We start from the raw sequence: 13,971 nt of genomic DNA on the forward strand, positions 1-13,971 counted from the left end.
ATTAACACCGTTAGATGCCGGCTCAGTGGTCTATCGGTTAAGGGCTCTGGCTCGAGACTGGTAGGTCCTTGGTTCGAATCTCGCGAGTGCGGGATCGTGGGTGCGCACTGCTGAGGAGTCCCATAATAGGATGAGACGGCCATCCAGTGCTTCTAGGTTTTCCATGATGGTCTAGCTTCAATTGACTCAGGATCTCAACTCTATAAAATGTTCCATCTACTAAGCAATGTATTTATGTACTTAAAATGGTAATCCCATAGAAGAGACTGAATTTATCGAGTTTTACAATTATCAATCATTTATTTATACCCAATTGTAGTGAACAGAACACCGGTTGGGGATAATCGAATGTAAAAATTACAGACTGTCTCACTAAATTCTGATAACCATACAATCAACAGTTAATTTGCAAAATAACCATCAATTGTCTCAATCTTAACTGTTCTTTCTGCAAATATCAGTTCATCTTCTCTAATTCTATTGTTCATACATTTTCCCACCAATTGCGCTACATTTCAGTTCTTTCCTTATCGGTCTTCTACCAAAATACATTCTATGTCTGACTATCGCCATATACTACTTATATAGATATAAGTAGACCACACTACACGATGAGCTGAAAACATCCTTATTGATAAAGTTATAACAAGAAAAGATAATCTTAAGTATCGTTTCAGATGGCTGGCAAATACTTCTGAAGAAATATCACCTTTATATTTTGTGCTTATATATATAATAAGTTTGTAGAGTTCCACTTAAATATGGTACCTTTATATAAATCATTTTATGTAACTCTATAAAATAAAGATTTAATATGACAGAAAATTTATTTGACGGATCAGTGAATAGCTAGTGATGCAATGCTTTGAAGTTCGTCTTAGATACAACTGATCTTTAGTATAGAATGATTATCAATTTAGGGTAACGAAAATCATGATGAGCTTCTTTTTATGTTAAAAGATTTGGAGTAACCATTATGAAGCATTTGAAACCACATTAGTTCCTAATAAGTATTAAGAAGCCATGGCTAATCTGCTTATTGACTATTTTTAAACAACAAAAGTGTTAAAAATTATTTATTTGTTTTAAAATTATGTACATAACTTACTTGTTGAGGAAAAGTAGGTTCTTTGTGAAGTCGACGAAGAATAAGTGTCACTAAAACTGCTGCTGGTAGAACATCAAATTGTCTCATTCGAATTAACTGTTCAACGACACGAAATCGTCCACAAATGATTGCTAAGAATAACAATGATCTGTGCATTGGGCGAAGAATCACAATTTTATTGGTACTTAATGATTTGAATGTAAGTAAACCGCTCATTGATTGTAGAACAGTTCGAAAATCATGAGCTTTTAAATTTTCTTGAAATGCACCTTGAACGTGTGTAAAAACACCAGTACCATTTTCATAGCAATCAGAAAATAGTTCTGACATTTGTTTTAGGCTAATTTGTTGTGCAGTTTCAAAATCATCTAATGAAATGTGATCTGTAGGCATCGTTATACTATCACTTATTTTACTAAAATCCATGGGAAGTGTAGAAGTGTTCGATTTGCTTTGTCGCCAGGCCATAGAATCTCTTAGTGTTTCTAATAACTCTACATTATCATTTAATAAAATCTTACGCCATATGCTCATTATATTCGTACTATCGACTTTAACAGTTTTTGTGAAATTTCCCAACTGACCTTTGCTAACATCGGTCGTATCCATTTTATCAGCTAAACGACGAATAAATGAATAACCTTTACGAGATCTTTTATGCATATCAGCACTTAAACCTGGACTGGGTTCTCTTTTGGCACTCATTACAGCGTATGGTTCACAAGCTGTCATACCACCTAATCCAGTACGTTCCTTTAGCTTTTCCTCTTCGGATAATCGTTTTCTCACTTTTAGTGGAACGATATCATCGATTAACATCAGTAAGGCAATCAATTGTTTTTTTGGCAATACATCAACTAACATCTGTGATCTACCAGCAGCATATGCTAAATCTAATGCCGTTTTTCCTTGTGAAGTAGGCAACATTGGATCAGCTCCATTATCTAATAGAATTTTTATACAATCATAATAATGATTCACAGCATCTTCACAGCTTGCATGATGTAATGGAGTCCAGTGGTTCATATCGAGATAATTTGCAGCTGCAACTGTTTTCATGACGTTTGCTTTAAAACCCTCTGAAGAATCTTTTGCAGTTACAGATAATTTACAATGAAATGGGTTCTGATTTTGTTTATTATTTACATCATCTTCAGCTTCCTCCTCTTCCAGAGAACATTCATTATCTTCATTCAATGCAGGTAGAAATTGAGCTGGAATGTTAAGTGGATGAAGACGAGTAGACAAAACACGTATAAGATAAGATAAAATAACTGGCTGACCAAATACTGCTGCAACATGAATAGGTAGACGTCCATTTTCATCAGCTTCCTGTAATGATGCTGTTCCATGTTCAACTAGATATCTTTAAACAGTAAACAACAATGGCATGAAACAACATCATTGGTTAATGTTGTTGTACTAACATTAATATTATTAATAGCCTTACAATTACAACTAGGCGAAATCAAAGTTACCGGAAACTGAATTTACTATCTCACTAAGAGTATATGTACTGTAGGATTTATCAGAGAACGAACATAGACAATTCTAAGAATAGACCTATATCATTGTGAAGAAGTGCTCAGGGAATGTAACTCTGAAGCTTGAGGGAGCCTAAGAGACAGAATCAAACATCTCGTTTTCCAAAACACTTAATCAATATATGTTCGATCATTCTGGTGTTTCATTATCCACCTTTTATGTGGAGCGATTATTTTCAGGACCTCTACTAGACAATAACAGGTTAATCACAAGAAAAAACCCTCATGAATATTAAGGACTACAATGGTATATTATGTTCTATAATAGTAGATACGGATAATTTCTCTAAAGTAGCCATTAAAAGAATATGTTTGATCAAACCAAATGAATGCTGACGAAAACCCTGAGACAAATGAGCTATCAGTCATTTATTAGCAGAAACCTATTCTAACATTTAGGAACACCGGGTTCTTCTATCTTACTATTAGGCAGGCCTTCCAGTGGTGAATAGGAATGATCTACTTCGTTCCATAATGGATACACGTAAGTATAAAGCCATTATTAATAATAATAGTATCCATAACACATAACTGGCAGGAGGTTGATGGGTATCATACATCCATTTAGAAATTATATCAATAGGCGTTTATGGATTATCAAAGAATCATGAACCTGATACTCTATTAAAACCCATAATGTACATTACAAACACTCCAGAACATGTTTAATCAAAATACCAAAGTGGCATACTGATGCCAATCTAAGATAAACTACTCAATACAATTAATGATTCTTATGAAGTCAAACCGGAAATTTTGGGATAACCACGAGAAAATGAAACAGTGGTAGGCTATTACGTTTTTTCTTTACATACCAGCATTCTAACTTTGTTTACGTTCAAAAGGACGTTATGAAAATAAATCAACGGAGTGGCCATGTGATTCCCTGTGTCCCTTATTATCACTAAATTGTTCATGTCCCACATAGAATAGCATATTTTTCCCATTGCCATTATATCATTAGTTAGGCTCAGATATGTAGGTCACATGTTCGTCATTAACAAAAAGACTTTCTTAAGAAACTTTTATAAACTGATATATACTTTATCATATATAAAAGTCATTCTCGAAAATGAAGATAAACTTAGCGGAATACCATCTTTAAACTCTTTAACCAAAAGGAGCTAAAATAGAAATGTACATTTAACTAACTCCAGCAGGCTAACGTATTCAAATCGGTATATCCATTTAGTGCGAAAATTTCTCTGGCTCTAAGTTTATCCAGTTGAGCATCAAAGACCATTACATCAGATTACGCGGAACAAAGAGGAACATAAAAAAAGAATTCAGCGAAGAAAATTTTCTTTCCGACGAAACCATTTACTTAAGCTGTACATTTGTATATATAGTTATATGGAAAATATATGTCTACAGGAAGCTAGGAAAGATGGCATTATAAATTGATTCGACAATAAATAATAAATGAGGTTACGTGCTAATCAAGGGGTAAGGAAGAAAATAATTTATGGGTCAGATAATAGTTCAATTGAAAGATATGAAGAAAAGCGACAAACACAACTCTGAGATGCAGGTACATCTAGCTGACGAGTCCCAAATAGGACGAAACGCGCGTCCTGGCTTCCACTGCTAGCCACTATCCATCTTTGTTTACGAAAGTGTTCCTTTGTTAAATAATAAAAAAATATCATAAGTTGGCACTGTAGTTCTACTGTACCATCAAGGCACAATAGAACTGCAAAGAATCCCTAAATCTCACAGTATTCCATAGAACAACGAACACTCAACACAGAAATGTGTCTACAGATTACAATGTGTAGACTGTGAAGCTTTCTATATTATGAAATCTCAAACTGTGCCAAAGAAGGTATAAACGAATCAAAAAGACTTGCAAATAATCCTGCAGAACTAGAAAATCTATAGATCAAATCAGAAATAGTAGTACATGGTATTTTTTTATTAACCATCGGATCACTATTCAAAATACTTCGATACAGTTTTAGCAATTTTAAAGTAGGATGAGTTGCTAGAATGTTTAATATATAGTTAAACCTTACCTCTATCAATACAAAAGAAGCCCTAACTACTCATTTAACATGGATCACTTATCAAAATATCCACTCATTTAATTCTGTTCACATGTCCCATCACTAACATCCAAATATTTGAAACTCTATGTGAGATTATGGGGATTGTTGAATTTCATTGGAATCGAAAGCCGATTTAATTTAGGTGACCACTGAAAACCTGGAGGCTTTGAATAACCACTTCGTCCTAGTATAAGACTCCTCAGAAATGGACATCTGCGACCTTGCATCTGGGAGTCAAACCCACAACATTTGCTCTCACTTATAAACCCTCAACCTTCAGGCCACATTACAACTTTGATATTTTCCATGCCAACTCACATTCACACAAACACACAAAAGTGAGCATCACAAAAAATCACCCATACCGAAATGATGTAATAACATTAATATGATTAGACCTTTTTCGATTTTGACTGTACTAAAAGTATTCCCCTTTTTCTTCTTTTGTAGTATTTAAACTCGTGTTAACTTAATCTAGTTAGTTATTCTGTAAGGGAACGATATACACTAGGTTGCGAAAGGTTAAAAAATCAATCTTCTATTCATTGGGACGTTTCAAATATATCATTATTCTTAATAACATCAGTAGGCATATTCGGTTTCTTTGATGTTTTAGACTCAATAACAAATGTCAATGTATTGGAAAAGAGGATGATATTTTTAACCATTTTTTCTCATCAAATAATTGTTCTACAAATAACGACAACTTCCATCTCATCTAAACTTCCACTTTGACCCAACTAAATGCGTGCCTTTCAGTTTACTCATTATTGTAAGTCATTTTATAGTAGTAACAAAAATTTTGCTATTTTTAAACGTAAATTCGGTCACTATTCTCTACGGCTATCTGAAAGTGACTGAATGTCAGCCAGCGCTAACATTCATGGAAATCTAGTTATGTTGTATTGCCTGAATTATCATTCAAGATGTTCTAAAATTACAAAAACTAACTCACAGGAAGTTGAATCAGAAATTTGTACTTGGATTAGGGTTTAGGAGCTCATTGATTAACTCGTGATCTCTGTATAAGAAAGTGACGTTTATTTTCCTATTTTACCATAGTCTAATGATTTTCTAGCTTTAAAATTTGTTATTCCCACTTACTGGTTTATTCATTATAACTATATTCATCAAGTAAATAGTCATGTTCGACATCTTCGAAAAATTGATTTTACTCTGCTGAATTTATTTACCTTGAGGACTATCACATAACCTATATTTGACATACCGTAAAATGGAATCAACAAACATTGTGAAATGAAGTGAATACATCTATTTTCACGTGCTCTAGATCTTATCTACTGATTTATATAGATAAAATGTTTTATAAATGTGACTTCGTGAGTAAATTGAATACAGTTATTCATAGAATAGATAAGATGTAACTGGCAGTAGAATCCAGGATCTGCTTTTCGTTCTTTTTTGGACTCGTCAGCTAGATTTGCCTCGATCCTAGAGTTGGTCAAAACTCCGAAACTCTAAACTAGTATAGTTTGTTTTAATCGCCATTGCGTTATCTTCTTAGCTACTGAGTCCAAATAACTTTCAGATTGAACAACAACTTAATTTACTAGTTAGCAATAATTATAACCAATTTACATATTCCTATAAGTTGAATTTATAGTCTATCAAGGGAACTAGTTGAATGACACTATATTCGATACCCAACAACGTTTGGTAAGTGCTCTGGATACTTAACATGTCATTCATTTTTTATAAACCGCTAAATACGAAAATAGACAAAATATAATCGTATAAACTTGGTAAATAAGATCAGAGGAAAAAAGGTTTTCTCACTGAACTGCCATTATTTTACCAAATAACGATACATGAAATACAAACATATTCATCCCAAAATGTAGCAACTAACCATCAAGATCTGTCTTTATTGGATTATGTAAACCTAGAGTAAATTTCCACATAAGTGTCTTTAATTAAAAAGTTTTGTTAGGTTGGTCTGTAGCCACCAGTGAGATCTAGAACATATGTTTGATTACATTTGGGACTCCTTAATTGGATGTAGTTTACCTAGGTGTTGCTGTTTATACCAGGTCTCTTCAAGATAACACGCTCGAAACAAAAGGCACTGCATAGGTTCTCATTGTGATCACGAACAATGGTATGCAAGTTTGTCCAGTCAGAGAGTCGTACAAATGATAAAACGCTCGTCAAGGATTTCCTTAGTGACCACAGTTCAACTTGACTGTTTCTATCAGTCTTCTTGAAGCATCCCTGTAGATAATATTTGAGTAAGGGGAAGAAGTACTATGAAGTAAGTATTAAGATAGTGAATCTTCCAAAAAAAATATGAAGGAAATACTAATATTAACTAGAAATTCGTTTATACAATATTGTAAATGTCAATTGCCTATATTCGATTTACTATAAAATAGATAAATCACTATTGATATCACTTGTAGATTCATGATAATGATTTCATCCCATGAAAGTCAATGAAGATTGATATTACGTTTATTGGATTACCGATTAAGATCGTACAAATAATCATTTTTTTTGAATTTATTGTAAATATACAACTAAATGATTCAATGCTTTGTAAATGGAAGTAAGAGAAGCATATTTTGAGTAGCTGATATTCATAGAACCATTCAGGTCATTGCATAGATAATCACTCATGAGTGTGATATATAACGCGGAATAATGGAAGTGTTCCATTCAGTTTACTGAAAAATTTCATTCTACTTAGTTCAGTGGTTTAAATTGTTCATCTTGCTCAATGCATCAGCATCATTGTTTAAAAAATGCTCAACTAAACTCTGATAATGACTTTTTAAAAATCAATACATTAAGCATTTCAATTCACATCATCCTTCATCAATAAATAATTTGCAGTCTTCGGTTAGAGTAAAACTACTTTGGTAGTGATAGTATTCTACTTTCATGCATCAAACCAACAATGGCTTTGTATCTTCAAGCACTCTTAATAGAACGTGTTGACTGAAAACTACTTTCATTTTTCGCCAAATTATCTTTTCACATTTATAGCTAAATTATTGTAGACCTGATTAATAAAAAATGATTTAGACCCCAATAAGAAATGAGAAATATTACTACTGGATTAATAAATGAATCATTTACTTTAGAAATATTTTCCTAAAATAAATTTAGTTGAGACTAACTAATTCTTTTATAACCAAATATTCCCCATTATATATATGATAAATATCAGTATAAAGTTGTGGAGATTATTGATTTTTTTGATCGAGATGATGAACTGATCAATGTCAACTGACCACTAAAAACCTGGAAGCATTGGATGAGCGTTTCTTCCTAGTATGCGACTCTTCCGCAGCGCACAACCACGCACGCGAAACCTATGACCTTCAACTTCACGCGTGAACTCTTGACCTACAGATCACTGAGCCGACATCCAGTGGTATTAATGCCTCACTTCAACCAATCCGCGATATTGTGCAACCATCTTTCATTGTCTTCGGTGGGTAACTGCTTCATACACGACACGGATGAACTCCACTGATCATGGCTTCTCATTGGAACTCCGAGAATTACCTCTCGAAGCCGGTCACTAGTGAGCACACGATAGTTGTCAGATGGAAAACAATGTATTTAACAATAGTGTTATAATTCGTCATATGGAGAAATGAGAATCATTGAAAAAGATAATAGGAACTGGATAAAGGGTTGCAAGTTATTTAAGGGGAATAAATGGTTCAATTTTGTGAATGTTAGTTAGGAAAGTAACAACGAATAAAATGAAATAACGAGGATGAGATTTTATGTAGTTTTAAATGAGAGATAATTGAAACTAAGGCATTAAACATAAAAATATCAAGGAAACATTAGGGCATGATAATCTAAGCCATAATAATTGTTTCTGTAAATACAAATCTGATTACAGTTTATAAATAGCTAATATCTACACTGCATATGAGATGCATTCGAATACTTTTAGACAGATTCAATTTTATCTTGTAATTATTATCGAAGAATGAATCTAATAATCATGGTCAACTGCACATTGGAGGTAATGTCCTAAATGTTGTGAAATGTTTGCCAATAAATCACTAATGTGTTTCGTTTCACAATATGTATGGATCATGTATGTGTGCATGGAATTAACCAATCAAGCTAGTTTATTATCCTTTTTATTTTCTTTTATAGTGACATAATCCTCAACTATATAGTTGTCTGTTTGACCTCGGTTCCTACTTACTTTTCATACTTTTCAGTACATCCAATAATTCATTTATTCCTTCATTATATTCACTAGTTTTAAAAAATTTCCCTACACAAAAATTTCAGTCTTTATGCACATACATATTAACACAAATACATTTGAGATGGTGTAGAAGATTTGTAACTCAGGTGGGTGATTTTGATGGAGTTTTGTTCTCTGAGCTGGATGGCTTGTTCGTGGAGCTTTCATCATCCTTCTAAACGACATCATCAGCACAAACTTTGGGTGGAGGTAGTGCTGATGATGTCGTTCAGAAGGACGATGAGAGCTCCACGACCAAACCATCCAGTTCAGAAAACAAAACTCCATCAACATAAACAAATTTTCATCACTTAAATATTTGCATTATAAATTAACTAATATAAAAATTTTATAATATTTGCGATCATGAGTCAATTGAAGCTAGACCACCATGGAAAACCTGGAAGCACTGGACTACCATTTCGTCCTATTGTCGGACTCTTCAGTATTTTTTCTATGGTGATCTAGCTTCAATTGACTCATGATCTCAACTATTAAAAAATTACTAAAATATCCACAAAAACCCCTTCTGATAAGAGTTTTAGTTCATAATCCCTTATTTATTAAAACAAAAATCATCAATAATGGTAATATTTTGATCTGAATTTACAAATATGGATGACAAACTATAAAAAAGGTAATTTATTCAGTGAAACAGACTATTTCAACACGTTCATTTTCAACCACGAGCCAATGTATAGGTGTATGCTGTTTTTTTATAATTTGATTGATCGCTGTGTACATTTGATCACATAATTTTAAATAAACATAGTTGCTGAACAAGAAAATTGACGAAACTTGATATATATATATATATATATATATATATATATATATATATATATATATATATATATATATGACTATTCTACTTTAATTATGAACTTGTTGAAAAGGATTCCTTCACTGAATAAAGTTTAGTGGGTTTATTTAAATCAAATAAATTAAAGCAAAGATAAAAACGCGCCCTTAAAATAATAGTGATTTAGAGCCACTTTTAAAGATGAATTAAGAGAAATAGATGTTAAAACACTTACAAATCTATATCAAATATAGTATCTGTAATGAACAAGAATACAAGTGGAGATAACCAATCTATTGTTTTATACGAAATTACTGAATATCTTCATAATATATGAGAATCACACATTAAATACTTCATACACATAGTTCTTTTTATCATTTTGAAAACAGTGAGAACAAAGACTAGCAGAATAACATGAACTCATCCATCTTGTAATCTTTCAAAGTGATGAATAAATAGCGAAACTCTAGTCTTTTTAAGTTTACTGAAGCCGTTGCAATCAAGTATCGAAAACCTGATTTATGTGTTCAAAAAGTGATGGCTATTATTCTTTTCTTGCCTTGGTGACAAATATTCTTTCGGTTCATCCTAAAACATTTTTCAACTCTTTATCGCATTAATTGCATCATTCAGTTTTTTATTTACAGTGTCTTCCAGATTAGTAATCTTATTTTAGTAACTGGACTCTACTCATTTTATTCTTATCAGCTTTTACTCATTGTGTGATCACTTGTTTCTAGCCGTTTCAACCCTTGTCATAATCAATGCTGTGAAATCTTTTTTATAAGGTATATATTTACAATATTCAGTGCATTAAATTTATTTACACTCACACTATACCAATGTGTCTTCAAAACATAACTTTCGACTAAACTCCTTCATGTTAGTCATTTAAACCCATTTTGTAATTATTATTCTCAGATATCACAGGTTGTAAGCAGCTGACAAGAATCAAACGAAATATAATGAATTCATTCTATTCTGCTAGAACCTTTGTTTTTGCCCTATAAAATACTTCGTTTGCAAATCTTTCATTAATTGACCTACACATTCTGTATGATTCTTCCATTTCACGATTCTTTTCTGTTTTCTTCAACTCGATTTTCTTGGCTTTCTGTTGACATGTATTCCACTTCTGATTGGTGTTACATACTACTTATGCCGAAAGACATAAGTAGCATATATCACAAAACTACTATCAATTTTGTTTTTTATGATGACCCTCTAATTTTTTTAATTCCATACTTTTTTTGTAGATGCAATGCCAAAGACTTGTTATTTTCAAAATTCTGTTCCAATTAAGACAACATTATCGACTGTTATGGGATATTTTTCAAAATATATTTCATCTAATCATTTCATAAATTAACAGGGATTGTGATGATTCTCAAACTACTGTTTCATGGCACACATAAAGTCAGTATTGACATAAAGACAACATAAACTAATTTACAATCTTTTGTTATCATTACATTTGAATATCGAAATCAATTTGGTTGAATTCTTTGGATTTCAGTATACTAAAATGAAGATGTATAATCTTAGGAAATTATTTTTTGCCTAATTCTTAACATGGTTGAAATCATGAGTCAATTGAAGCTAGAGGACCATGTAAAACCTGGAAGGCGGGATCGTGGATGCGCACTGCCTAGAAGTCCAACAATAGGACGAAACTGCCGTCCAGTGCCTTCAGGTTTTCTATGGTGGTCTAGCTTCAATTGACTCATTATTTCAACTATGCAAATACTGAAATCTACACAAAACCCCTTCTGATAATTATTCCTAACATATCAAATATCATAAAACTTTGAATATTTCATTTGGAAGGTATGAAAAATTATCTATTCTAATACAGTTGATCTTGTGCTCCTTGTTAAAGAAGTCACTCTGATATTGATTGACTAAATTATACTTTTAAATATTTTGTATTGACAAGAGTCAAATTACTCTAATTCATCACCGCTATAATTTCAAAGCTTGAAAACTATTAACAAACAATTGAAATCCAATGGTAATGATAAGAATATTTGTGATTTTTCAACTTACATTATAATCTGCTAGGTAACTACAAAACTAGTTCGTCAGTGAAGTACTTGCTGAACTAATTAAAAATTGAGCAGATCAAAATGGATCACATTATGTGATAGATAATAAAATGTACAATTTATACTATTCAATCTCTTGTGTGATTTTTAGATTGAAAGAGTTTAAGGATCCTATAGAATGTTTAAGGTTTTATTCCTGTTCTAATATCATATGAAACGATCTCATATAAATGATATATTAAGTATTATTAACCCTTGAATTGTATGAAATGAGTTCTTCAATTTCACACTTTTAGACGTTAATTCACATAATGGTTTATTGTTGCATCCGTTATATTCTTGTTATATATATTTTACTTCATTAGAATGTGATTGATTTCTTAGCATTAGAATGTCTCTATAATGGATTGTTGATTTAAGAAAAATTTTAAATCATTTTAATTATCAGCCTCTTCATTTCTTAACTTTTTTAATATAATGATTGACTTTAAGTAATTAGTGTTTGGTCAATCAGTAATAAATTTATGAATGGAAAATCAACTTTTAAGTTCAACTAGGCCTTTGTGTTATTAACATTTTGATTCTAGTTGTAGAGTTAGTTACATTCTTTGTATCTATAAATATCAAAAGAGTTTTTGTGAAGATTGTAGTAATTTTATAGTTGATTTCATGAGTCATTTGAAGGTAGATCACTATGGAAGACCTGGAAGCATTAGAAGGCCGTTTCATCCTAGTATGGGACTCCTCAGCAAAGCGCATCCACTCACTAAAGAGAATAATGGACGGTGGAGCAATTTCGTGGATTGGTTGAAGTAAGACATTAATACCGTTGAATGTCGACTCGGTGGACTAGAGGTTAAGCGCTCGCGCGCGAGACCAAAGGCCCGGGGTTCGGATCCAGCGAGCGGGGTCGTAAGTGTGCACTGCTGAGGAATCCCATACTAGGACGAAATGGACGCCCAGTGCTTCCATGTTTTCCGGGGTGGTCTAGCTTCAATTGACTCATGAACTCAACTATCAAATTCATAAATATGTTTGTGAACATATCTGTCAATATCACTTTTCATTTTGACCAAGGACAATTATGATATTTTGTCTGGCGACATTTAGTTTATAATAAGAGAAAAATTGATATAGGCATAAATGTTAAAGCTAAAACCTATCCTATGTAAATTTACAAGTTAGTAATTTGATTCTGCTTAAGTAATCAGTGAATATACATTGTTGACAAGTTTCAAGCTATAGTGAGACATCTATTCATTACTACATAAATTTTCAATGATTCTCCATGTCCTGTTAATTTATAAAATACAAATTAACTTAAAAATAAACTATCTGTCAGAGTCTAATATTCTAATAATCTTTCAATTTATACATCACTGCCAATGAGCATGACAATCAAATAAACATTAAATATAAATCATTATGTCATTTCATTATTTATCTGATCATATTTGAAAATGTTTTTCCTTTTTTTTCATAAAAAGTAATACATTTACCTGTACTTTTTAATAGAGAAAAAATATACAATAACACACAAAAAAAGTAATATAACATCAATGTGCACAATATTGATTGAATAATTTGATAATTACTTAGGTTTATTAACTTTCTTATACACATTTATTGATTTTTTTTTCCCCAAAAAAAAATAAAGGGGAGCGAAATAGATCATTTTCTATGTTGTAAATTAATAGTCATACCTGTAATGGAAAGGAATTTTTAGGAGATTCACCTAGATATATATATATAGGGTCCATAAATTAACTAAATCTCTATATCCAAAAAATAGTTAATTATTATTTCAAGAAAAAAAATAACCCTAAAAGGTTACAAAACAGAATTATATTATCAATATTTGTGGGTGCCTAAAAGAAGTGGGTCTCTTTCTTTAATTAAAGAATGAATTTCCATTTTTTATGATTCATAAAATGGGATACAACAAAATCTAAAGTTTAAATATTGAATTCTTTGATTCTATCAAAAACCATAGTAATTTTCAGAAATATTAATGTATGATAAAAAGTTAATAGATCAGAGGGGGTTTTGCGGAGAATTTAGTATTTTCACACTTGAAATCATGAGTCAATTGAAGCTAGACCACCATCGAAAACCTGGACGGCCATTTCGTCCTATTATGGGACTCCTCAGCAGTCCAGTGCTTCCAGGTTTTCGATGGTG

General features: G+C 31.9%; 1 protein-coding gene across 1 annotated transcript in view; it reads right to left on the minus strand.

The window, feature by feature from the left end:
* The window catches only part of Smp_035140 (putative transient receptor potential cation channel,subfamily m, member), a gene marked incomplete at both ends in the record, with an annotated part of 8,999 nt that extends 3,048 nt beyond the window's left edge, over window positions 1–5,951 (minus strand). Inside the window, 2 exons of the mRNA XM_018793377.1 lie at window positions 1,109–2,474; window positions 5,929–5,951. Coding sequence (XP_018647895.1) covers window positions 1,109–2,474; window positions 5,929–5,951 — 1,389 coding nt within the window. The remainder of the gene's footprint in view (window positions 1–1,108; window positions 2,475–5,928) is intronic.
* Between the last annotated feature and the right edge of the window lie 8,020 nt (window positions 5,952–13,971).

Source organism: Schistosoma mansoni, chromosome 1, assembly GCF_000237925.1.
Source record: "Schistosoma mansoni strain Puerto Rico chromosome 1, complete genome".
In the NCBI taxonomy this organism is placed as follows: Eukaryota; Metazoa; Platyhelminthes; class Trematoda; order Strigeidida; family Schistosomatidae; genus Schistosoma; species Schistosoma mansoni.